The 26,154-nt window shown below is 31.4% G+C and overlaps 3 protein-coding genes across 3 annotated transcripts; 2 read left to right on the forward strand and 1 right to left on the reverse strand.

Moving 5' to 3' along the window:
* LOC102603685 (uncharacterized) lies at positions 1 to 683 on the forward strand. The gene has a single exon (XM_006362384.2). It carries the CDS (start codon positions 7 to 9, stop codon positions 505 to 507), a length of 501 nt encoding a protein of 166 aa, XP_006362446.1. The 5' UTR covers positions 1 to 6; the 3' UTR covers positions 508 to 683.
* Positions 684 to 11,145: 10,462 nt separating this feature from the next.
* LOC102599991 (protein trichome birefringence-like 38) lies at positions 11,146 to 15,890 on the forward strand. The gene is made up of 5 exons (XM_006362375.2): positions 11,146 to 11,636; positions 11,969 to 12,140; positions 14,326 to 14,501; positions 14,703 to 14,861; positions 15,178 to 15,890. The coding sequence occupies exons 1-5, from the start codon at positions 11,323 to 11,325 to the stop codon at positions 15,467 to 15,469; spliced, it is 1,113 nt and encodes a 370-aa protein (XP_006362437.1). The 5' UTR covers positions 11,146 to 11,322; the 3' UTR covers positions 15,470 to 15,890.
* A 2,476-nt stretch (positions 15,891 to 18,366) lies between these two features.
* On the reverse strand, positions 18,367 to 22,977 carry LOC102600315 (protein CHUP1, chloroplastic). Its single transcript, XM_006362376.2, has 6 exons — positions 21,507 to 22,977; positions 20,652 to 20,783; positions 20,368 to 20,549; positions 20,124 to 20,235; positions 18,734 to 18,868; positions 18,367 to 18,636 (listed from the first exon to the last, which is right to left on the reverse strand). Exons 1-6 carry the CDS (start codon positions 22,743 to 22,745, stop codon positions 18,511 to 18,513), a joined length of 1,926 nt encoding a protein of 641 aa, XP_006362438.1. The 5' UTR covers positions 22,746 to 22,977; the 3' UTR covers positions 18,367 to 18,510.
* Positions 22,978 to 26,154: the final 3,177 nt, after the last annotated feature.

Consider the following 26,154-nt stretch of genomic DNA (forward strand, 5'->3'; position numbering starts at 1 on the left):
CACGTAATGGCAGAGAATTTAATCGGAGGTGCAGCACTTGGACAAGCATTCAGAATGTTATCCGAATCAATCACACAAACCGGAAAAACATCCGTCTGTTTCGATTCCAATTTTCGACGATTAAATTCGACTTTGCTTTCAATAAAACCAGTGCTTGATGATATAGAGAGACTAAACAAAGCCTTGGAAGGGAGAGAATCAGAGATTGATATATTCAAGAAGAGGTTAGAGGAAGGTGAGAAGCTTGTTCGTAAAAGCGCGAAAATCAAACGTTACAATGTGTGTAAAAGGTGGTACTATTCGATGAAATTAGCTGATTTAGAAAAATCGACAATGAAGTTCTTTGAGGTACATGGCTTAATGCAATCATGCAGGGATAGGAAAAAGATACTTGTTGCACTCAAAGAAGAAGGAGAGAAGTTGGATGAAATTTACGCTATTTTGAAGGACATGAAACTTAATAAAACCCCAAGGATCTCTTCTAAGGAGGATATATTTGTCGTGTGATATTGTCACACCACGAAAATATAATACTATGCAAGAAAATGTTTTACTTATTTACTCGAACAAACTACCATTTGAATTTTATATCCTAAGTATTGAACTTTATAAACGAGATTTGTAATTGATCTTGAAAAATAAATGAAATTTTCACTTTTCACCTATAACAGATAAATGTGATTTGATAGTATAAAGTTTCCTTACACTAATGTTATAGTAGTATATAAATTAAACTCTTATAAGTTATAGGAAAGAATCACGCATAAGGTGGTCAGTTGAAGTTATTCAGATTAAATTGAGTGTATTTATTTTTCTTTTTACACTGCGTCAATGAATAAAATTTTGACAGAAAAGAAAAAGGGGAAAGGAGGGAAATTTTAAATTTTATTTTGGGTTAATAGTTATGGGCCAGTCTAAATGGGTCGTGAGTTTGACGAAGAGGCATACCTGTATCCAATGGATTAGTATCATGGAACCCAAAACTAAAAAAGCCCATAGGCCTATACAAACTTGAGAAACTTATAGAAATTCCACTAACTAATTACTTAGATACATCCTAATTTGCAATGTTACGAATCATAACAGATTTTGGTCCGTCCAAATACATGTATCTCAGTATACATGGGTCAAAACTATGTGTAATTTGTTCTAGATACACTATAACCAAGTGGATACGCATGTATCTTAGATGCATAACAAATATCGCTCACCTGCCTTGCTTCCCTTCTCATCTCGCACATCAGTCTCCTATGTATATGGGATACATGACTATCTCGCTCGCCTATCTCCCTATTTTAGTGTATCTGGTAGCAAAAATACATGTATTCATGTGTATCTTCCACAATATATGATAGGAAACTTTTAATTAGTGTTAAGATACATAATTATTTGAAAGTATAGATAGAATTAGATATATATATATATATGGAATGAATATATGTATAATAAGGTAGTTTTACCTAAAACTTTGCTTATGATGCCTAAGGAAAAGATTCCATATTGAATAGTGTCTTTTTGAAAAGAAAAAAAAATCAACAAGATTTTTTGCAAAATAAGAATTACTTCATTTATTATTTAAATAAATCAACATACGTCAAGAGAGAGAAATCCATTTTATCCAAAAACAAAATATTTCAATTTTAAGAATATGAAAAACAAATTTTAAATAGTTAAATGGCCTTTACTTTAGGATTTTCTGCCAAAAATAAAATAAAATTGTAGTTCTTCTTTCTTTGAGTTTGGTTTTAAAATATCTTTTGGAAAAAAAAAGTTTCCGAAACGTCTTTCTCCAAAAATTAGAACCAAAATTCACTCATAACATGCATCTTCATTGAGAGATGGCTGGAAGAAAATGAGAGGGATAGAGACTAAATCTGTTGAAGCATATGTATGTACTATTTTAGCTACTTGTTCATGTAAAAGGTTACGTACGTTAATTAGGCCAAAAGTGACAGCTGCAAAAACTGAATTATGGTCCCAACTTCATTAGTTCAAATTTGAGTCAATTATGGCTTCTCTTGACCTAGGATTTGGATAGGTCAGAGGTGTTAACTCTACTTCTAATTTTTCAAAACACTAAAGGTTTATGGAATATGAATGAGTATCTGAATAATGAGATTACTATAAAACGACTGCTTAATTGTGTAATTGATTTCAAAGAAAAACGTTATAATAGATTTTACAAAAGGCTAATGAAATAAAACACCAACTTAACCTAGATCCTTCAGTTGATAAATTTAAGGGTAAAAAATCTAACTATACAATCCAGGCACCCTAAAATATTGTATAACATTAGGTTTAATTAACAACAACATTCTCAATCAAAATTTTTTCTTAAAGCTTATAACACACAGATTTTACGAGGATATTTTTTTCCCTCTGTCTTTACGTTTTATAAGGTTAATTAAGTTGATGCCCTACATCAATATGTTTTCTTCATAATTTATCAATTTTAACATTTTAAAACAAAAAAACTACAACTTCCTCAGTTTTGTATTACTTGATACACGTTGACCTGACACACTTTTAAATAAATTTAGTATTAGAGTTGTATTTTACTAAACTAATTTTATGTATATAGTTATTATAATTAAGGGTAGGGTGAGATTTTTTTTTATAAAACTCTCTTAATTTGTTAAAATAGACAAGTAAAATTAAACATCTATTTTTAGTATAGGAGTCAAGTAAAATGAAACAGAAGGAATACTAAATACTCTATGATGTGTCTCATATTAGCTATTTTATTTTGCTACTCAAGAGTCGATGACTACTCTTCAGAGCTTAATTAAGATTAGTCTTATTTAATACTTTAAAATTACAATTTAAATATTTAAAAACTATACAAAAAATATTATAAGTTACTATTATTTCTAATATCAATATAAAAGGTTTACTAAAAATACTAATTAAAATTGACTGCAAAAGGTGTGAAACATGACAAGTATTGAATAGAGTAATTAGTATTCAATTCGGACCAAAGCTAACGGCCAGTAAGTATAACCACTTTAGTGTACATTAAGCTACATTCCAGATAAAAAAAATAACGACAACAACAGCAATAATACCGATTTATATTAACGTGACACATTGCATTCATGCACAAATAGTTCCAAACGTATAATGACAAAACAAATTAGAAGCCAAATTAGTCATAATCTCATTAGAAGATTATTAGTCAAATAAACGTGACCTCAAAGCGAAAGATCAGAAGAAACGGATGGCCATTATTCAAAGTGTAAATTTCACTTATCCTTGCAAATTGGGCAAGGAGAAAGATGGTTGATAAATGATTCTTTGATTGAAAACATAATTAAAAATTTTAAACACGTTATTTTTAACTATTCAAATTTTTAGACGAAAGAATTACAGAATCAATTAGGGGCAGAAGTAAAAATTAAAATACAAGTTCGACCGAATTCATAATGTTTTATGATTGCATTAATTTGAGTGTTGCAATCATATATGTGTTGAATCAAATTGAATTCGCGTGTAAGATAAGAAAGGTACACGTCTTATAGTGCAAATTGGGAGGAGCAACTTTCAATATGGGCAATACAGCCACTAAAGTAGGCCTCCAACTCCACTTCAACCTCAAACCCCACTCTCTTCATGTAGCCCACCTATATATATACCTAAGTCCATTTTGAGTTACTTGACTTTCACAATCAAGTTGACCTTCTAAAAGTTACACTCCTATGTAGAGGCGGAGTCAGTATTAGGAGTTTGGGTTCTAAATTTCCTTCCTTCTCCTTAACATTGAGTTAGCAATTAATTTTGTTAGGGGTTCACAAGTTATTACTTATATTTCTGGTAAAAATATAGAGTACGGAAAAGCTACTGGGTTTGTCCGAATCATGAACCCCCACCTAGCTCCGCCTAGTAGTAAGAAATTGTTGGAGTATAGTAAATTATAATAATACTGAAGTGTGTTACTGTAGTGGTATAAATTCACATGAAAATAGTCAATTATTCGTTGTGTAATTCATATATTTACTAATAGCATAATCATTCACTAATTATCCACCATCAACTCATGATCTACAATACTATGATTCCATTATTTTGTTATTTAATTTATGGAAGGAAGCTGTTCTTTTGGTGAAATTTTGGATGCTTCAATTATTCTAGAGTTATTTGAGTTATACGACATAATTGAATTGTTGTATTTAATTAGAGGAAATAAGTTAAGAGTTATACTCTATAATCCTTAAAGAGAATGAGATATTCAAGTCTTAGCCTGAAAATTTATTTATTCATTTTTGTGTATTTTATATTCAACTGTAATTTGTGATATACAAAAAAATAATACAAAAATTGCCTTACTTGTTTGAACTATGATTTTAAAACAGATTTGCGAGGTGTAAACCTCCACGTAAGGGGGATTCAGTTCCATAGTTTTTTTTTTAAAAATATTTTAAAATAAAATAGAGTTTAGAAACGGATAAAAATGAAAATTATGATAAAGATTGCAAGAACCAATTTCATTCCACGGCCACCTACAATGTCTCTTTACATTACATAAGATTAAGTAAAAAAGCAAACTAGCTAACCAAAAAGCATACCGTCCATTTTAGAGATCCCAAAGTTAGGTTAAAGTCTTTAATTTTCAATAATTTTCATCTTTTTATTTGATTGGGAGTTTTTTTGTAGCTAAAAAATAACTGACATAAGGAAAACTTACAATAATAAAATTGAGAATAAGGGGTGCTTACCATTTGACATGCGAGTAGTCGAGCACCTTGTTTCAATAAAAAATTGTTGATCATGCAAAGTATTCATAATTGTCGGATAATTTTGTGAACTATCAACACTGAGTCACTAATAATGTTGATTTTGTCTCATTCCTTCAAACTAATAATTAAGATGATGATGTGATCAACAATTCCTCCAAACTAGTCTTAGTTAGATAATTACGTGACCAACTCCTCCTACCTTATCCTTTTATCTTCATGCTTTGTTCTGCAATGATTCCTACCACATATTTATTTTATATATGTTCCTATATATATATTGTCTCAAATCTCTACAACGTGAATTGTCAATTTCCTAATTTTCAAATTAAAGATTCGAAAACCATCGTAATTGCTCCAAAAAAAAAATTATGACTAAATTTAATACTTCCTCACATTTAATTGAAAGAATTGAGAAAATTTAAAATACGTACCCAAATTGAACACGAAATGTAATTTTTATACTAATATAGGAGATTTTTTTTTATATCTAAGGATACACTTCACTCTCGTAGAAGCAATCGTTGTTGTAATTGGCCCACCCTCTAACAACTTGTCTAAAGATTAAAAGAGAAAGTGCAGAGTGCTCCAACTATAACCATTGAAATTGTTTTTTTTTCATCAAGCATAATGCCATTTTTCACAATAGGATTGGGCAATATGCATGCGTTAAATGGAAGTGTACTCTCATAGCTTTTTCCCTTTTTCAGAAAAAAAAACAATAATTTTGGGAAATAATGAGGCCCATACTTGTTACATCATCATGCATTCATGCTCTTCTATTATTACACCAGTAATAAAGATATACAAATCTGAATTTCTTACGATGTTGATAAGAGAACTAAAATGCAATTTCAATTTTAGAATCATAATTGTAATAATCAAACTATTGAATTATAATGGAAATATACAAATAACAAGAAACTAACGATAGAGATAAGAATGGGGATGAGAAACTTAAACTCAAGAAGAAGAAGAGGACAAATATTTTTCTTCAATATGCATAAACCGGTCTTTCCAACTCATTTTCCTTGGGAAAATTATATAAAATAACAAACTATTAATTCAAATTAAATGTTATAACCATAGTTTCATTTAATTCTAATCCGTAGCAAACACTTGTCATTCGCCTCTCTCCCCAGAAATCTCGCTCGCCACTCTCCCTGATCTAGCTCGCCACTCTCCCTCACCTCTCTCACTTTTATACAAACACAAATGTATAATTTGTGTTTGTATAATGCGAGAGAAAACTGTATATACAAATACAAATACATATATTTTTGTCCTATACACTTATAATTATACAAATACAAATCTTCCCCTATCAGTTATCTTTTGCCTTTCTCTCTTTCTCGCTTTATACAAACACAAATTATACAAATTACAATGTATAATTTGTGTTGTATAAAGCGAGAGAGAGAGAGAGAGATTTGATATACAAATGTTTTATTTCGATTCAATTGTATACAAATTCAAATTTTATGCAGATATACAAACACAATCATTGATACATATACATAGTAGTTACATATATACAATTATCTAACCGATATACATATACAATCGCTGCGCTTTTATACAAACGAAAGCCTGCATGCGATTTATACAAATCTGATGCTCCATAGCAAAGATAAAATTTGTTATCGAACGCAATTAAACAAACTATAGTTATAGCATACAAATATGATTTTTATGTTTGTTAAACGTTAAATTTACTCTTCCTCCTTTTAACCAATTGCGAATTGGGCCTGAATTCCAAATAATATTCCAATATTTTACTAGGTCCAATCTCATTCACCACTTTTAACTCATAGACCCTTATAGAGGTAGCTTGGTTCACAACAAAAATCTACCTATATTTCATCCACTTTGAGCTTTACTTGTAAAATTACCATAGATATGTTATTGTTCTTCATCTTCTATTATCCACTATTGTATTAGTACTTATTACTCGATCTTACGTTAGCATTTGACTACATGTGTTCTAATTTTTTTTTAATCTTGATAACTAATAGTAATACAATAATTGGACTTTAAGAGAGACCTTGGTTTAGCTATAAACTAATTTTCTATGCTTAAAAACAAAAACTTGTCAACGATATTTTTTATGGTTGTCAATATTGCATTTTATTATCAATATGTACTTGGTGAAATTGTTAGCCAAAAGTTCATTAACAAATGGTTGCACGTGTAAGTACAAGCCCACTAGGACACAAACATGTATTAATTGTAAAACAAAAGAAGATACCAAATACTCGTTTGCTTTATTATCAATTGCCATCTTAATCCAATAATTAATTTTCTTCCCCTCAAGTGTCATAGTTGGTTAATGTGTTACGAAATGTTAAATTACATGGCATTCTTTTCTCATTTTAATAATTGAGGATAAATTTTCATGGATTATAAGATATACATTATTCGTTGGCCACTTTCAACAATCGCCAACAAAGATGCTTCGTCAACTATCCTAAAGTTAACATTTTTCTTTTAGGAATCACTGAAGCATATGGTCCTTTTCTAGAGGATTGATGAGTCAGTCACTCCAATAACAAGCTCTTTTTTGGGATAAGAATCTCATCAAATATTAAAGGTAACCTTTATATATATATATCGATTCTGAAGTCGAACAGATTTTCGGCCCGAAAAGCTCCACTATGTGGGTACTATGAGGCCTACGATGAGCATAGGCCTTGCCAAGGCTGAGGTTGAGGGTTCAAGTCCCTCCTTCCGCTCCTGGCTTCATTGTTTAATTAGTGGTAACAAGTGAAGTGCATACACTTTAGAGATAGGGGCGAGCAACAAGCAGCCCCTTGTATAGGGTTCCAACCCTATCTGACTCCTAAAAAGTTGTTGGTGTTGACATTATTGGGTTTAGATGAACTCATAGCTAATTAGTTACGCCAAGCCGTTTCAATATTTACATCAATTGTAATATTGATAACAACTTAATTTCTACTTTAACTTATATGGAAAATTAAATATATTTAGTTTACTTATAGTAAATCGTACCTACTTATAATTTTAACTTAATTAAGGTTGAATCACATCACATTGCAGTTTGAAAGAGAAGCTTCATCTAAAGTGTTTACTATTAAATTATTTTAATCATCTTAAATGTTGGATGAAGTATAGGTCAAAATACTTATCTTGTAATGTAATTATCAACACAATATAATATAGGGGTAGGACCACATAAATGTAACACATGCTAGTGTTATAGTAGAAGTAGATACATAATGATCAAGAAAAGTTTGCCACTTTGGTTACCTATTTTTGATTGGTGGTACCAAAAAGATAGTCATTGACTAGAAATTTCTATTAATTTTTTTTTTCTGTTTTAGGGTTTTTTATTTCATTTAATGCATCTTGCCGTATTTTTTTCGCTTAAGGTTTTCTTTTTCGTTCTATAAATAAATTATAAGAGTAATAAAATATTGAAAGATGAAGTTTGGAGGTCTTAATAGCTCAGTTGATTAAGAACTTTAATTCTAATTTATTTTTTTATATATAAAAAGTAATTGAGTTCCAAATTGATAAATTAAACATATACAGTGAACTTTTTGAAGATATATATAAGATTTAAATCAAAACTATTGAATTTGATAAAAAAAAATCATACTCTAACTCCACCCCTAATCACTGTTATATACAACACACGGCCTCAACCTGATTGCTCTATTTAACTTGTTGAGATTTAATTATACAAATATTAAATATTTAGAGTAAAACAAATTATGATGAATAAATTTGAAAATAACAATTCTAGCTAGGTAATTTATGTAACCTTATACATAAAATAATTTTATTATGAATCATTTAAATATTGAAAATAAATTTAGTGCATCACCTTCCGTAATTATGAATCATTTAAATATTAAAAATAAATAGTATTTAATAATAAGAAAAAAAATAGTTACAAAGTGAATAAGTAATAGATTAACTTTTGATTTTGTAAGATGAACTACGCTCACAAGTAAAGACGATCAGATGGATATCTACTTTTTTTTTAATTTTTCACTCAATGTTCAAAAATTGAAATTCCAATTAAATCTGAATTACACTAACTCATTTAAGAATTTCCCTCCCAACAAATTTTTTTGCGGAGCCTATACACTATACTAAAAGTAACAAAATAAATTATTATATTTTGTTTTTCAGCCGTTATCTTTAAAAATAAAATAGTTGCATTTAATCCAGAAAATAATTGAAGTTATCCTACAAAACAACCAACACCCCACACAATATATTGATAGCAATAGCCAATAGGCAACCTATAATAGGCTGTAAACTTGCTAGAAGTAACCCCCTTGTGCCCCCAAATTAATAAATCTTTAAAATTCATTTAATGCCACCCCAAATTAAAAAATAAAATAACAAAACTAAATGAATCTAATTAATTAAGAACGTGGATTTGCTATATTTCAGTCTCAAACTATCAATAGAGCATAAAAGAATAAAGTAACTTTTTGCTTTTCTATTTTTTCCTTTTTTGATGAGGGAATAATCGGACTAAGCAATTCCACTAAATTAGAATCTCTGCTTCTAAATATACCAACAACACTAAACTCATAATATTCCAAAATGATTACCCCATTTTGCTTTTTGATAATTAAATAAAGTAATCTTAAATGAGAAGACTTATATTTTTTTCATAAATAATTTATGTAATCATGGTTTTATCTTTTAAAAGTAAACTAACTTTTAGCAGTAACTTTATTTAATTCAAATATTTATTATTCCTACAGGACAATTCAGTACCACGAGTTCGAACTTCTGTAGTAAATGCTGCTGAATTAGGTGTTTTTATTACTAATTGTAAACTACGTGCAAGTAAAACCAATCAAAAACTGATATTACCTCAATGTGGGATTTTTGTTGTTGCGAAAACTGAATATAATCGGGCTTCAAATATAAATATTGGACTCGAGCGAGAAATAAAAAGATGTTGATATTACCACATTTCTTTCTTTAAGCATTAGACACTCTAGATATATCGATCCGACTAATCAGAATTTACATATTTACTATAAAGAGTAAAATGCTCTCTTTATTCGGAAAAAATCTACTTTCCAAGAATTCTAATTTGTAAATTTTAGGCGGGGCGTTTGATCAAGATTTCTAATATTTTTTTATTTTATTTAATAATTTAAGGAATATAAATTGAAGATGAAGTTGTATTTAATTATACTTTTCGCAAAAGAGAGAAGAGAGAATTTATTTTAAATTATGAAGATGAAATTAGCAAAACAAATTATGACTTGTTTTTCAAAGTTTAGATCTAAAAGAACTAATTTCAACTAATTTGAGATTAAATTGATGGATTAACAACAATACTATCTCTACATAGCCTACACGAGGTTGGAATCTATGAGTAGAAAGTTAAGCAAAAGAATTGAAATCATTTATTATGGATAAATCGAGATGACTTTTAAACGAAATGTAAGAGGCAGAATACCAGGATGTATCAAGGTTGGAGAATACTCACGCTTAATCGAGTTTCAGCTTCCTTTGGGTAGAAAAATGAGATGCTCCATCGAGGAAGTTGAGCTGCAAACAGTTATTCCACTTTCCTTTTCTTGTTTTTGTTTTTTTCTATTTTAGTTTAATTCTCTTTTGGTGGTTTTTTAATTTTTATTTTTTTTAGTGCTGGTGGGTTGTACTTTTTGGATCAAACCATTAGATTTTTGTAAAAAAATATATATATATTAAAAGATTGTGATCAACTAATAATAAAAAAAATAAAAAAATTAAATAAGCTTGAATATTGATTTTTCATAGTCAAACATTGATTTTCAAATAAAGTAAACAATAATTACAAAATAAAGAAATAAATTATATGTCTAAATGTGGTTTAATTTAAAGGCAGGGGATCTCCAGTATTCACCGCAGTTATTAATGTCATATATCCAGTCTATTAAATAAACAAGTCTGTTAATTAATTGTGCCGACGGAATTACTCCGTATATACCAAGAGAAAAATAAATATAACTGCTAAAGAGCCAAAACATAATGCCCCCACTGTTTCTACCCGAAGACTTTGATTTTTTTTTAAAAAGTAAAAGTATTGAAAATATTTTTAAATTTGATGTAAATTATTAGTTTTATTTTTGAACGGTTAATCTTAAAAATATTTTTTATTTGATTAACTGAACTTAAATGCACTCCAATCTTGCAATATGAAAGAAATATACTCCTAAATTCTTGCCAAGTTTAGAGTATTTTCAACACTTCTCTTGATTTTTTATGAAGAACTCCGTTCTCTTACAAGAGTTTGAGACCATTTGATATGTCATGTGACAGATTAGAGCGTATCTAATTTAATTAGACAAGTAAATTAGTGTTTTTAAGACCGTCAGAAATGTGGACATCACTATTTCTTTTTCGTTCATCATGTGATCCTTTTAACAAGGAATCTCCAGATACCACTTCTCCTTGAACCTTCCACCCCCACCCCCTAAGAAAAAAAAGAAAATTGATTTTGATGTATGTTGTGGTTTTGTATTATATATATATATAGCAGACAATGTATTAAGCTTGAAGACAAGTTCCTCATTAGTAGTTCCCTCAATTATTTCCACACCAAAAGCCAAAGATGGTTCTGTGGAGCCAATTGGTCATTAAATCAGTGCTTTTAGTTTGTAGCATTACTTCTCTCTTCTTACATACTGGCAGAGCAGAGCTTATAGTACAAAATTTGAGTGGCCATAGTTGGGAAAACAAAGGGGTTGTAAGCAATAGCAAGTGCAACTTGTTTCAAGGTAGATGGGCAATTGACCCTTCTTTTCCTCTTTATGACTCCTCAACTTGCCCTTTCATTGACCCTGAATTTGATTGCCTCAAATATGGTCGCCCTGATAAGCAATACCTCAAATATGCTTGGAAACCTGATTCTTGTAACATGCCCAGGTACTCTTTAATGCTCCTTCTTCCAATCTTTTTTTCTTATTTTTGCAATATAGACTTACAACATAAAAGGTAAGGTTGTGAGCGTATCATCTGACACAGATCCTACTTGTGAGATTACACTGATTATGTTGTTGTTGACTTACGCAACACATTTTGAAGAAACAGAGAAGTTTTTCCTCTGTTTTAATATTGTCGAGTACAACTCCTCTTGTTTGTATTACTTGGGGAGTTGTAATAGATTGACCGTCCGTGTAAAACTAGTCGATAAATTTTCATCTGAATTAGTTATGGTGTAATGATTTACTAATAGATTTTTATTTTTAATTTTACAGGTTTAATGGGAAGGATTTCTTGCAGAGATGGTCAGGGAAAAAAATAATGTTTATTGGTGACTCGTTGAGTTTGAACATGTGGAATTCCCTGGCCTGTATGCTTCATGCGTCGGTGCCCAATGCCAAAACTACAATTTCTAGGCAGGAGACACTTTCTTCTGTCACTTTTCAGGTTTAATTTGCTCTCTTCTGTTACTATGTGTTTTTGGTTTTCTTGATTTCACTTTTCAGGTTTTGCTCTCTCCTAGTTTTAGTTTTAAAACAATTATCTCAAAATAAGTGTCGTCAATTCAAAATCAAAATGGATAACATTAAACGACGGTTAAAATGGGACGGAGGGAATATTAACTTTGTGGTTGAAGAGATGGGAATTTGAAGAACTTGAGTAAATTCTCAGAAGGGAATTGAATGGAAAAATGAGAAAAGAAAGTTTCTGTTAATTCATAAGTAAAATTGTTTAGGTAGAAACTCTAGCGAGAGAAGGAAAAGGGGGAAAGGAAAAGGAAAAGAATAACAATCTTTTGCTATAGTATTTTAAACTGTTTTTGATCGAGTGTGAAAAATCTTTAATTGAAGTATTTTATGACAAAAGAATGATTTTTGTAATCATTTGATGATGTTGAATTCAACTGTTAAAACAACATATACGTTACGTTATTACTATAATTGTAGTGGATCATGATGTTGGTTGTTGCGAAAATGATGAAATCGGTGAAAAAAGAGTCTAGCTATACGGCGACAGTAAATAGTTGATGGGTTCATTCTTAATTACGAAGTCTCGAGTTATAAGTTTTAAAAATAAAAAATAAAATTAATATCAAATAGTTAAACCAAAAAGCAATAGCCTTTTTGAGTATGAAAATTTTCATAATTAACAAAATAACATATCAATAAGATCTCACAAGTAAGTTTTGGAAAGAATAAGGTGTACTCAGACCTTATATCTATTTTGTATGGGATAAAGAGGTGTTTTTGATAGATCCTTCGTATGTTGAGTTGTTCGCAATCATGTATGAATGATAACCTCGGTATTGATATTGATTTGTAGCTTTATGAAAATGGAAATTAACTTGCTAGAATAAATTAAATTCTATTGAGAACATAAAAAAACAGTATACGTTTTAATATACTCCATAATTTAAGCGTTGTCACAAAGCAAAAACACATGCATACACAAATATGTGTGTGTTTTCACATGCTCTACCTTGGTTTCTCTCTTTTTTTTTGTTTTACATTATGAGGCTGCAATTAGTACAAGATTCATATATTACAGACAATAGAGTTGTTAAGGAGAAAAATTGTTTTCTCCAATTTTATATCTTTTGTTTGACAAATATTGAAGGAGGGGACAACCAAGATCCAAATAAGATGTAGAACAGTGGATAGAAAAGATTAAAAAAACAATGCGACATCAATCATTAATATAATACTACAAATAAGATATGGAAAAAAAAATTGAGAATTGTGGTAGCCAAAGACCACAAAGAAAAAAAAGTTGACTTTTTAGGCTCCCAATAAAAAACTTGGAAAGGAGACGGAAAAGAATTTTATTTGTCATGTCTTTAATAGCAGTATACCCGTGAACTAGTGAAAGGCATGCTTAGCCCTTTTCCATGTTCACCAATCTGATCTTTCCTCGTAATTTTAGCTTAGATCTTGTATATGTGTTGGTGGCAAGCGAGCAATCATCAAAACTAGAATTGAAAAACTTCATATCCTGAATTTGCTTTTGTTATCGACCCTTCAAAATGTTCAAGAGGTCTAGTTGTCTATGTCGACCTACTCAATCTTCATATTTATTATCTAGTTGTAGTTGTTGCATTTACAAGAAACCATTAGGGCAGCAAAAAATGATTGTACAAGAGAAAAAAAATAATGAAAAAATCTTTCTGGCCAGAATGATAATTTATCTATGTTATTTTACTTTAAAATATTTTTACCTTTTTAACTTTAATATCTTTTAACTAAAAAATAGAAAAAAGATTAGTTTATTTTAAAATTAAAAAAATATTATAATTTTTTAAATTTTCTGGCTAAATTTTTTGGCCATTTAGCACTTCCCAAAAATAATTATCTATTGGTGTTACTTGGCCAAAACATTGTCATAATCATTGGTAGGTCCAATCTTTGAAGGCTAGTTTTATTGCAACTTTTTTTTGGTTGTCAGAGCATAAGTTATTCACCTTTGGTCTTAGCCACATCTTCTAAAAGAGGCTCAAACCTAACAACAAAAATCATATCTTTGCTATAAAAGCTTCTGACAATTTTGTTGCCAACTTGTTACTCATATTTATAGAATAAAAATAAGGGTGTTCCGCTATAGTTTTTGATACACTTTGTCACTTTTTTTCCTGCAGGATTATGGAGTTACTTTATTCCTTTATCGAACAACTTACCTTGTGGATATAGTAAGAGAGAAGATTGGAAGGGTATTGAAATTGGATGCCATTCAACAAGGTGATGCTTGGAAAGGAATGGATATGTTAATTTTCAATTCTTGGCATTGGTGGACTCACAAGGGCAACTCTCAACCGTATGATCCCTTTTTTGAGCACACTTTTAATATTTAATTGTGTATTCAACATGTGTGGGTCTGATTCTCTAATACTATGTTAAAGTATGTGATTATTTCATTTAAAAGCTTAAACTATTAGAAAGAGTACACTTTTATTATTTTAATTGTATTGTCAACGTGTGGAAAAAACTATAGTAACTGAATCATATTTTTTTGTAGATGGGATTATGTGCAAGATGGTATGAAAGTATCGAAAGATATGGACCGTTTAATGGCATTTTACAAAGGTCTAACTACTTGGGCAAGATGGGTTGATGGAAATGTTGACTCCTCTAAGACCAAAGTCTTCTTCCAGGGCATTTCTCCAACTCATTATATGTAAGTGCTACACTTCTTCATTTGCTAAATAAATGCTCATTCTATATACCGATAGTTTAAAAACAACTCACATGATCAACTAACTCAAAAGTATGTAATGGTATAACCTAGACCCTTGAAAAGTGTCGGATCCAAAACAAACACATAGCTTTTAGACGATTCAATACACACAACAATTCTTTTGACGAGTTTGAGCAACATATATAGTTGGTAACCTAGAGAAAGTAGCAGCGCGTATAACTAACCACTAACTTTGACTGAATATAATTATTTTCTTAAGAAGCTCAAAATTCATGTTCTGTTGTATCATGATCAGGGGTCAGGAATGGGGGGCATCAACAAAGAATTGCAACTCAGAGCAAATACCATTAGCAGGATCGACATATCCAGCAGGGACACCAGCATCAGCTATTGTGGTTAACAAAGTACTAAGTAGGATGAAGACACCAGTTCATCTCCTCGATATCACGTTTCTCTCCCAGTTAAGGAAAGATGCTCATCCATCAATGTACAGCGGTGATCACCCTGGTGTAGATTGCAGCCACTGGTGTCTCCCTGGACTACCTGATACATGGAACCAGCTTCTTTATGCATCACTAATTATGTGAGGATGAAAAACCTCATATAATTTTCTCCTTTTAATCTTCTTCCTTTCCACTTAAAAAAGTTAAATTAACTGTACATTTGTGGACGTATGTGAAGACCTTCAGCTCAAAACAGCCAGCAATCAAGTGAACATTGGCGCAGTACTCCTGGACTTCTTAACAATTGGAGCCAGCTTGTTTATGCAGCAGCAGTTCTTCTCTGAGGATGAAGACTTCAGATTAGTTTTAACTGCTCATAGTTTGATACAATAGCTTTTAGATGTAATAAGTAGAGGTTCTGTTAATTTCTAATTACTAGCTTGAAGTTTCCAGCTTTCATTTTGTTAAGCAATAACAAGTAATCTCTGGATTGAGTCCTAGTAAATGTAAAAGTTTCTTATCCAGATATAGAATTTCATGTGTAAGTCAGTTTTATGATTCACAACTAAGATTTGCAACATTTTGATGAAGTTGCATTGCTCCACCAAATGTTAACATTGTGTACTCGAGTGTGTAAACAAGAAACAAGTACATATTATGGAAATCACAAGTAAAAGTAATGAACTCCATTGACTTTCATCTCATCTGCAGATGAAGTAAAAAAAGAAGAAGGAACTTACTTTGAGACAGTAGGAGAAGAAAGATAGGTTACCAACATAAATAGCAGCATTTAGATATGGAGATCATCAATTTATCTTCCATTTCTTCAACTTGTACGCCGTGGGAGCATATAACCCACCATTTACAACCTTAATATTCATGATTCTTCCACTATCAAAAACATGATAAGCAACCAAAAACAAGATATGTAAGTTGGTAGACATCTCAAAGTTGTCAACTGCAACCAGTGATAGAGCAAGCAAATTATTTGTACAATAGTTTCTCCATATCCTATTGACTAGTCCCAAAAAAAAGCTTTTCAGTTAGAAAGCAAAAGGAACAAATATCTTAGGAAAGACTGATTTCACTGTTACGATTGTTAAAGAGGAGGCTAAGGAACTTCCATATTAATCTACTAGAATGAAAAACCAGGCATAGATCCTGCATGAACATGAACAAAACAGTTGAGCCATGCTTCCTCTCTTTTATATATATGTACTAATTTGTAACCAGTAACTAACCTAGCTGAAATGTTGCTGCAATATGGAGGGCATATTTACCACATATGGCGTGCAACAAACTGGAAAATTTTCAGAAATGAAGTTGTAAATAGTAGCTTTATAGTGTTACAAATTAGGAAAGAATTGCAATAATATATACAGGGAAAGTTGTTAAATGTCATTTTTTGATTCAACGTTTGTGTAATTAGTTTGGTTTTTGCTTGAGGCCTACTTAATCATGAGTATTACTCTTTCTAGAAGGCGGATGTGGTTGTTAGGTGTAATCTTTTGGTCTGTCTATAGTAATATTTCACATTTATTGGTCAATATATATTCAATCTAGGCTTCCTGATTTAGATTAAATAATGCTATGGGTATGTACTCTAATATTTTATAATCCAAACGGTATCTAACAGAGTAATTGTACAACTCCAGCTGTTATGAATGGAAAGTACAACTCCCACTAACATGCACCATTAGACATCTAGGTTAGCTGTTGTAACAAGCATCTTCAACAACTCCAAGTACAACAAATTAAAGGAATTCAAGAGGAAAGAAGAATAAAAGAGATGAGAAAACTATTTTCAAATTAAATTGAACAACTTACTATTCGTTTGGATTAACTTATTTTTAGGTCATTTTGACTTTTAAGTAGTTTTTTTAAATTTGGAGGTGTTACTATAAGTGTTTTAAAGCACCTATTTTTAGGCCAAAAAAGTTTTAAAATAAGTTTAAAAGAAGAGTACCATCTACTTATTTACTTATAAGTTACTTTTTATAAGTCCATCCAAACAGGTCTTAATCTTCCAATTTACCATTTCCCTATAATGCCATGATATGTTTTCTCCAACTGATGTAAGTGTAACAGGAAAGGTAAAATCCTTTGACCATAGACGGATTCATGATTTGAAGTTTATGTTTTCTACAACAATCTCAAGATTATAAATTTAATCTTGATTACAAATTCCTAAGCAAGACTAGTAACCAACAAGAATAAGTTTTAATTCCACGAATGTTATCTTCTGACCATGCTACTACTTACGTACAGTTACAAATTTTTATTGAGTATAATTTTCACTTTAATTAGTACAACGGACAGCACTTATTTGTTAAAGAAGTGAACCCAGAAAGTAAAAGTACCCAGCTCTTTTTCTTATAAATTTGGAATGAGAGCAGAAACATACCTATGCAATTTTCCCATGCTTTTTTATTTTAAAATTTGGAAAAAGATAAAATAAAAATTGCAATGTTTGTGATTTCAAATATTGGGCATTAATGAAAAGAAAACTCTTAAAATAATTTGATTCTTTCGAGACGTTTTCACTCCCCTGCCTTACCTACCCAAAAATTAAATGAAAAAAAAAGTTGTAAAAATCTACAGTTGTTTCAAGTTTGCAAAGAAATAAAAGACACAACTTTCTTTATCTTGCTCTCCTTTCTCCCCTTTCAAGAAGAAAGCACAAAGAAAATGTATCTTCTAGCTTTAATTTACCAAAATGGGAAAAGAAAAAAAAAGTAGATTATAAATTAGAAACTTGAATTTGAAATGGTGCAAGTGAATTGTCTAAGTGCTCTCCTCATAATCATTCGATAGCTCCTACAAGTTATACTATATGTTGAGGGATCAAAGATAACATAAGCCAATTTTACTTGTGCAAAATGAAAATGTACTGATAAGAATGCAAGCTCATATTTATACACATCTTCGTCTGAACCTTTTTTTAAGTCATATAATCGAAGCAAGGCTTCTATGTATGGTACCGAGGAATATTAAATGATTAAAACACTGTTAACAGGTTAATACACATAAGGACAAGTTATTGAACTGATAGAGAGGTCCATTTTCACACGAATTATGAATAAATTAATAAATGTTTAAGCATATTCACATTCACATTGGTGATGTCATTTTTTATACAACAAAAATAACAGCATTCTGAAGCTGAGTTTGCTACAGATATTGAATTAGCAAGGTGTAGATTTGCAAACATATTTGTGTTGCTGATTTTGACATTGTATATGGCATGATCTTGCTTTGTCTCTCAGCTCTTGGAATCCCCTCATTGTCTCCACGTCGAAACCACCCGCAAACTGTACAAAAAAAAAAAAAAAAACACATTTAATTATTACTTGTACAAAAGAGCATGTGATCAAACAACTACTCTTGCATGTTGTTACTATTATTTACCTGATGTACTCGAAAGGCGAACCTAACGCCTTGAATTATAAGTTCTTCTTCTTCAGGACCACCACCAACCATTTCTAACTCTGCAGATACCCTCTTCATGTACTTCATGGCTAATTTTACTGATGCCAGCTTGATCTGCAATAATGCAAAAATAAAACAACACAACCACATCACGTTATTACCAGGTCTCTTTCTTTGTGTTAATATTTCTCAATCAAAACAGCAGCATAGTACAAAATTTGAGACCACACGATTTACAAAGATTTGCCCCACATAACAGTGAAACACTAGTAATTGTGCAGGCAAGCAGAATGTCTGTGAACTCTGGCTGCCTGCTCTTAATTATATTATCTTGCAAGAAAAAGACCAACAGACTAGATTTCATAGATGCCCATATCACTATGCAGAAACATAAATTGATATGCCCAATAATTGACCTAAAATCTCAGAAGGAAAATTAATTTTTTCATTGGGTCCCCACCCAACTCAGCTTAGCGGATTACCCGCCACACGAAGGGGTAATGTATATTGTGGAAAAATTTTAAGCAAGTTTTTGCCAATTATGAAACTTCTTCCTGCTGGAGGCATATTTTAATTTGCCTTATGAAGATATAGATTAAAAAATCATAGGGAGATTTCTATCTTAGTGTGACATTATAAAAATCATAGGGATCTATAAAAGGTCAACATTAAGAATCTGATTCCTTTTTTCTACTTACTACCACCAAACACTGGCATAAAAAGGGATGCAGACAAGCAAATATGTTTTGGAGAACAGAGACTTGACATGTGCTCATGCAGGCATGGGCATATTAATAATGCAGAACTTCCCCAAAAATTCTGTCATCTAGTAACACACTCTAATAGAATAATACAGAGTATATTTTATCCCATGCTATTTCCTTTGTCTATACATTAATCAACGGAAACATCCGCGGTACAGACCAAGAACCATCTTCAATTATATTGTTTTTCCTCTAGTCATAACCCTATGATAAAGAAATAGCAAGATATCTGATACAGTAATTGATTTTCAGCACGAAGTACGGAATTATACCACGAGAAGTAGAAACCACACATTGTGTTAACACAGCTTTGCAGAGCAGAGGAAAGTATGAAGAAATTTAGATAGGACTAGCTTTAGTAGTGCTCTATGCATCATTTCCTAGGGCGTGTTGGGAACTGTCCTAGTATTTCTTTTTAATACAGTAAAAAATGTATAGGCATCAAAAGAGGTGCTACCAGTAAAGACGGCACGAATTGAGGTCATTGGTGAAAGTTAACATATTGGAAGACATTCCCCTATGTGGAACATCAATAGGAAAAATACATCAAACAGCTACTCTACTATAGAAGAGATCATAAAGGAGACAAGAGAATTATTAATTACCTGAGTAACAAAACCAGTATCCAGCATCCACTCAATTGGGATTTGAAAGACCTTATATCTTTTTGTAGCTGATTCTCTCATTCTTGACAGATTGTAAATTCCATGCTCTAATCTGTGTAATTGACATAAGAACAGAGATCAATCACTACTTAATAAACATATTTCCTTAACAAATGCAAGTTCTCATTAATTATTTTAGAGCTTTAATAATAATAATAATAACGATAATAGAGCAAATTCGTACTTCTCAAATAAGGCCTGCATTTTCTTAAGAGCTGTGCCACATGGTTGTCTAGGATTATCACGAAAGGATGATGCCTCAGATTCAAGTTTCTTTAGATCACAATATCCAAATGCAGCTTCTCTCAATGCATCAGCCTTTTGTTCAGGCCATTCAAAGTGTTTCAGAACAGCCCTTTCATCAACCTGAAAAAACTTCAAGTCATCAAATTGATTGACCAAACATATACAATTTCACATGTTAGATAATGAAACGAACTTAAAATAATAACTGAAGAAGAAGTTTACCAAGTAGGAGAGCTCGTCATCGAGCCATTTAACAAAAGGCACAACATCCACAATGTCTGTGAATGCAGCATGTTCTACTTCTTTGATCAAAAACCTAATAAAATCTCCTTGTGTCTCAACATCTGTTTTAATCTGCAATTAAGGAAGCAAAACAGGGAGAATCAAAAATTAAATAAAACAACTAACACTGAATGAAACGTTAAAGTTCAACCATCTTTAGGTAAACCGCATTAAAATGCCCTTCTGTTTTCTCAGTTCCAAAATTTTAGTCCAATTAAGAAATAAACTTTTGATTAAGACCTTCAATTGTTTAGTGTTTATTGCTCAACCATCTTTAGGTAAACCCCGCATTAAAATGCCCTTTTGTTTTCTCAGTTCCAAAATTTTAGTCCAATTAAGAAATAAACTTTTGATTAAGACCTTCAATTGTTTAGTGTTTATTGCTAACCGATAAAAGATTTGTAGATTTTTGTATACAATTATCAAAATTCTATTTTTGTTCGACTACTAATATCAGATCTGAAACAAAATTTCACTTAAAACGCATGAAATCCATAATGATTGTGATAGCGATTAGTCATTATATTCAGCATCAAATTGACTAAATTGCCCAGACTGAGCAGATGGAATTACACCTCTCGTGATTCACAATTGCACTTTACCCCTCTACCTATATTGATTCGAATCTGGAGACTGTCTTATCTTGTGGAATACTTTAGCAAAATTCCAAGAAAAGTGCAATTTGGGTACCAAAAATAGACATCACACAACTAGTCATTTTCACAGACAAGAATGCACAAGGTAAATGGTAAAACAGTAATTTTAATAAAAATAGCAATGGTAGAAAAGACTTACAGCTAGTAAATGCACAGACCGGTTCTCAATTTCTCCGATCATATCCTTCGCCGACGATGGAGCATCGGCAGCCGAGGCAACTCCGGCACCGGAATCCCTCCGGCAGTCTCTCCGCATAAGAGAGTGATAAAACTCCACTACTTCAGGTATCCGCCTGACTTTTGCTGGCAAAGGCTTTAAACCTTTTGGAGGTGGCGGAGGAGGTGGCGGTGGGCCTGTTTTGGACGCAGCTGAAGGTACTGGTGGTGGTGGCGGCGGCGGTGGAGGAGGAACTGCTGCCATTTTGGGCGGCGCTGGTGCTGGTAGCGGAGGTGGGGGAGGTGGAAGTGGAATGTTAGAAATTTCAGCTAATGCACGTTCAGCTGAATCTGATAAGGAACTATGCGAAGGAGAAGATGAAGAAGATGATAAAGACGAGGATGATGAGGATGATGGCAATAGTGCAGACGATGGCCGCGGTGGTGGTTTAGGTACTCGGGGAACTCGTGATCTTAAACTCATAATCCCAACGGATATTTCAGCTAGCTCATCTGAATTAGACCGAGAATGCCTAGGCCTTTCACACATTTCCAATGCACTAACAATTTCCTCTTTCACCTCACACTCTGGTTTTGAAGTTACAGTAATGCTAGGTTGAGTCACGCATTTCCTCAAATACTTGGTGAGATTAGCTTTGTTATGAGCACTACTTGTCACATCTACAAATCTATGAGCAGATAACTCTTCATTAGCTTTCTTCAGCTCAGAAATTTCAGCTTCCATAGCTTTTAACCTCTCATCATACCTCCCATTTTGCTTCGATAGCTCAATGTGTAACATCTCTACTTCTTCTCTAAGCCTCTCGTTTTCCACTTCCAAGCATTCAATCATCCGACCTTTTCGTCCGATTTCCGCATCTTTTTGAGTGATCTCACTCTCCAACAACGGAAGTATAGCAACTGACTCTTTCAGCAGTTTCTTCTCAAGCAGCTCTGTTTTCAAACGTGACTCTCTTTCACGCAACTCTTCAACTATACGTAGGAGCTCCGTAACATCCGGTGGACGAGGCTGAACTTGAGCAGAGGAACGAGGAAAATAAACCCCGAAAGAACGAGAAAACACAGCACCTTTGGAAGTTTGCTGTTTCGGGCAGCTTGGTGAAGGAGAAGGAGGCTTAGGAGATGAATCTTGCTTCGATGGCTTTGGATTAGCAGGTGATTTCTGTAAACCCATAGCCATTTTTACTTTACCAGCAACCATTGTTGCATCTAGCACAAACTTTGAACTCTCTGCTATACAAATTGCAAAAGAGAAGAGGGAATAATAAGAGCCAAAATGAGGTCCCTATCTATGTGCCTGTAAGAAAAGGGTAAAGGGCAAAGGGGTAGGGGTACGGGTAGAGTGAAGATAATACTGTGTTTTTGTAAAGAAGGTATTTCTTTGTTGAAACTTTGAAATGTGTAAATAATGCAGCAATATCGATGAACGGTCTTCTTTTCTTGGATCCACTTTGATTTTTTTCTTTTTTATTTATAGAGAAAAAAATGATAAATAAGACAAGCATTTTTACCTACTAATGCTAAAGTTGAAATAGTTTGACTCATCCACGCGCCCAACGGTCATTCAATATATATAGTACTAAAACTCCTAAAAAGAAAATTAAATTAAATTATCATTAATTAAAATTTTACATATTGAGATCTGGTAACTTAACACTTAATTACCAAAGCAAACCTTAAATAATCATAATTTGTATGACTACAGATAATTACAATGACTAAAAGAGCTCAATAAACGGAAATAGTTAATAGAGCTCCAACTTGTCATAGCATTTACCGAAGCAACCCTTCAATATTCAAAATAAAATTTTAAAACAACTATGACAAGTCAAATAGAGCTAAAAGTTATCGATTTGTACCAAAAAAATTTAATGCATTTGGAAATTTCAAATTATTGTGAATGTACTTCTTAGACTTGACTTTGGAAGTTAAAAAATTATGATTGTAAGAAGGGGACGATTAAGTTAGATCAAATATATAATATATGGAATAGATTATTTTTCGATATTTGGCTTGTGCAATGAATATGAAAAAAATTATCTTTATTAAGCGTTTTTCATCATGAAATATAAAAAAGGTATTCAAATCCTATTTTTTGGATTCAATAATAGTTGTTCACTATTGATTTGACATGAGAATAACGAAGCAGTTAATGATGGGAGTAACCATTATTAAATATAAGTCGTCGAAATATTAAAAAATGAATGATATTTATGCAAGGGGTGAAATAAAAACAAAATGATAAATCATTCATTGTTATATAAACTGAACAAATATTACTGGACATTCAAAATAGTATAGTAGACAAGTAAAAATAACCAAAAAGAGTATAAAATCTGATGTAAAAGAAGAACATAATAAATTTTCATTGTGATTTTGCTGGATGATAATAGCATGTCACACAATCCAAATTTTATGGACATGTTTGACATAACATGGATTGTATATATCGATACGAAGTGGTTCGTGAAATATTATGTATTTATAAGAGCAAAAAATTATCAGTAAAGTGATGTTTTTAATTGCAATTGCTTGTTCGAATTTTAACATGAAAACAGATCGCCTATCATGACACAAGAAATAACTACAAGAGCCAATGTCAATAGAGGTGACGAAATTCTAAAGAGAAACTCAATAACTTTACCAACAAAAAAACATAGTAAAGTCGTATTTGATTGAGAAAGTAAATCTTGTTATCAAAGCAAAGTGTTCGAGAAAAGACTTAAATTATTCATTATTTATTCGATAAGAGATAATGCAAAGCAAACGTTCCATATGATGGTGAAGAATTTGTATCATAGTGACATTATATAATATGGGTTTGATATTCGTTTACGAATTTAACCATCAAAATTGAATATTTTAAATCTTGGATTAATTACTTGAGCTATTTAATCATTATATAATACGGAGTCACCTATAATCATCGATAAGCTCGTTACTATTGTTAAAAAAAAATACGAAGATTATTCAAGCAACAAAGTTAATTTAATTTTATATATATTTAACAATACATAGATCCTGCATGATAGAAATATTAATTTCATACACGGGTTAATAGATCATCCTAATATGAATTGGTCTAGCCAATAGACCTAAAAATAAATAAGATAAGTATGTGATCTTTAATAATTTACTTAAGAAAAGGGGAAGAAGGTATCATTAATGTACTAAATAAAAATGTCAAATAAAAACTTTATAAATTACAAAAATATAATGGAAATTTATGTGAAGAAAAGAAAACCATATACTAGTATTAGTTAATTGAATTAATGCGCTGGATTTCAAAATTTTAGCATCACGCGCTGAGTGAGAGTAGGATATATTATTTTATCTATTTTCTTGAGTGTTTTATTTTTGCAAAAAAAAGTTTAAAAAATTGAGAAATGAAAAATTGCTTGTAACGGTCAGCTTATCAGTAAGTGAGAATTCAAATTGTTTTATCGCGATATGTTGATAGATTTCGCGTGATATTATTTAAGGAGGGGTAGTTGGTTTAAATTTTGAGGTAGGTCTCACACACTTTTCATTAAGATATCACTTTATTATTTTGACTGTTTGCTTAACATCTACTTGTTCTATTCTTTGACTTAATTTGGAATTCTATAGTAAGTAGTAATTTTGGTGGTGTTCGATTATATTTTATTATGAAATTTGATAATATTTGTTTTATATTTTAATAGTAATCTTGGTAGTGTTTGATCATATTTCATTATGAAATTTGATAGTAGTATTTTTAAATTTTTTTGACTTAACTTGGAATTTGATTATAGTAATCTTGGTGGCGTTTAATCATATTTCGTTATGAAATTTCATGGTACTTGTTTATTCTTTGACTTAACTAGAAATTTGATAGTAACATATCTTGGTGGCGTTTGACCATATTTCATTGTGAAATTTGATCGTATTTGTTTAATTCTTTTACTTAACTTGGAAATTAATATTAGTGATCTTGTTGGTGTTTGACCATATTTCATTGTGAAATTTGATCGTATTTGTTTAATTCTTTTACTTAACTTGGAAATTAATAGTAGTGATCTTGTTGGTGTTTGACCATATATTTCATTTTGAAATTTGATATTACTTGTTTTATTTTTTGACATAACTTGAAATTTAGTAGCAGTTATCTGAATAGTGTTTGACCATATTTCATTGTGAAATTTGATCATACTTGTCACGACCCAAAAATGGACGTGATGGCACTCGTCTTAACCCACCAAGACAAGTCAGCCTAAAACTCAACCATTACAATAAAATGCAGAAATTTTTATAATAAACTCAAATATACCCCTAAAATCTGATTGTCACGTGTACAAGCCTCTAAAGTATTATAATTGAATCAAAAGAAAAATACAAGTCTCATATGACATTGTTTCTAGAGTAGAACAAGATCATAAACATGAGTAAGAAGGATCGCTAAGAAGACAAACAACTACCTCACAAAGCGAGCAGAAGCCTCGAAAAAGAAAAAAATAACAAGTACCACAAAAATCCAAGCTCGTAACCTACAAAAATTTGTAGAAGCAAGGGGGTGAGTACCAAACCACACGGTACTCAGCAAGTAAACCTCTAAACACGAGCTAAGGAGATAGAATACAAGTACTCCTTAC

The sequence above is a fragment of the Solanum tuberosum genome, unplaced genomic scaffold (assembly GCF_000226075.1).
Source record: "Solanum tuberosum cultivar DM 1-3 516 R44 unplaced genomic scaffold, SolTub_3.0 scf00386, whole genome shotgun sequence".
Classification (NCBI taxonomy): domain Eukaryota; kingdom Viridiplantae; phylum Streptophyta; class Magnoliopsida; order Solanales; family Solanaceae; genus Solanum; species Solanum tuberosum.

Coding starts and splice junctions, on each gene's coding strand:
- LOC102600315 (XM_006362376.2), bottom strand. CDS start 22,745: ATGGTTGCTGGTAAAGTAAAAATGGCTATGGGTTTACAGAAATCACCT. Junction 20,784..21,506: donor GGTCTGTGCATTTACTAGCT/GTAAGTCTTTTC, acceptor CCTTAATTGCAG/ATTAAAACAGATGTTGAGAC. Junction 20,550..20,651: donor ATGACGAGCTCTCCTACTTG/GTAAACTTCTTC, acceptor AAGTTTTTTCAG/GTTGATGAAAGGGCTGTTCT.
- LOC102599991 (XM_006362375.2), top strand. CDS start 11,323: ATGGTTCTGTGGAGCCAATTGGTCATTAAATCAGTGCTTTTAGTTTGT. Junction 12,141..14,325: donor TTTCTTCTGTCACTTTTCAG/GTTTAATTTGCT, acceptor TTTTTCCTGCAG/GATTATGGAGTTACTTTATT. Junction 14,862..15,177: donor ATTTCTCCAACTCATTATAT/GTAAGTGCTACA, acceptor TATCATGATCAG/GGGTCAGGAATGGGGGGCAT.
- LOC102603685 (XM_006362384.2), top strand. CDS start 7: ATGGCAGAGAATTTAATCGGAGGTGCAGCACTTGGACAAGCATTCAGA.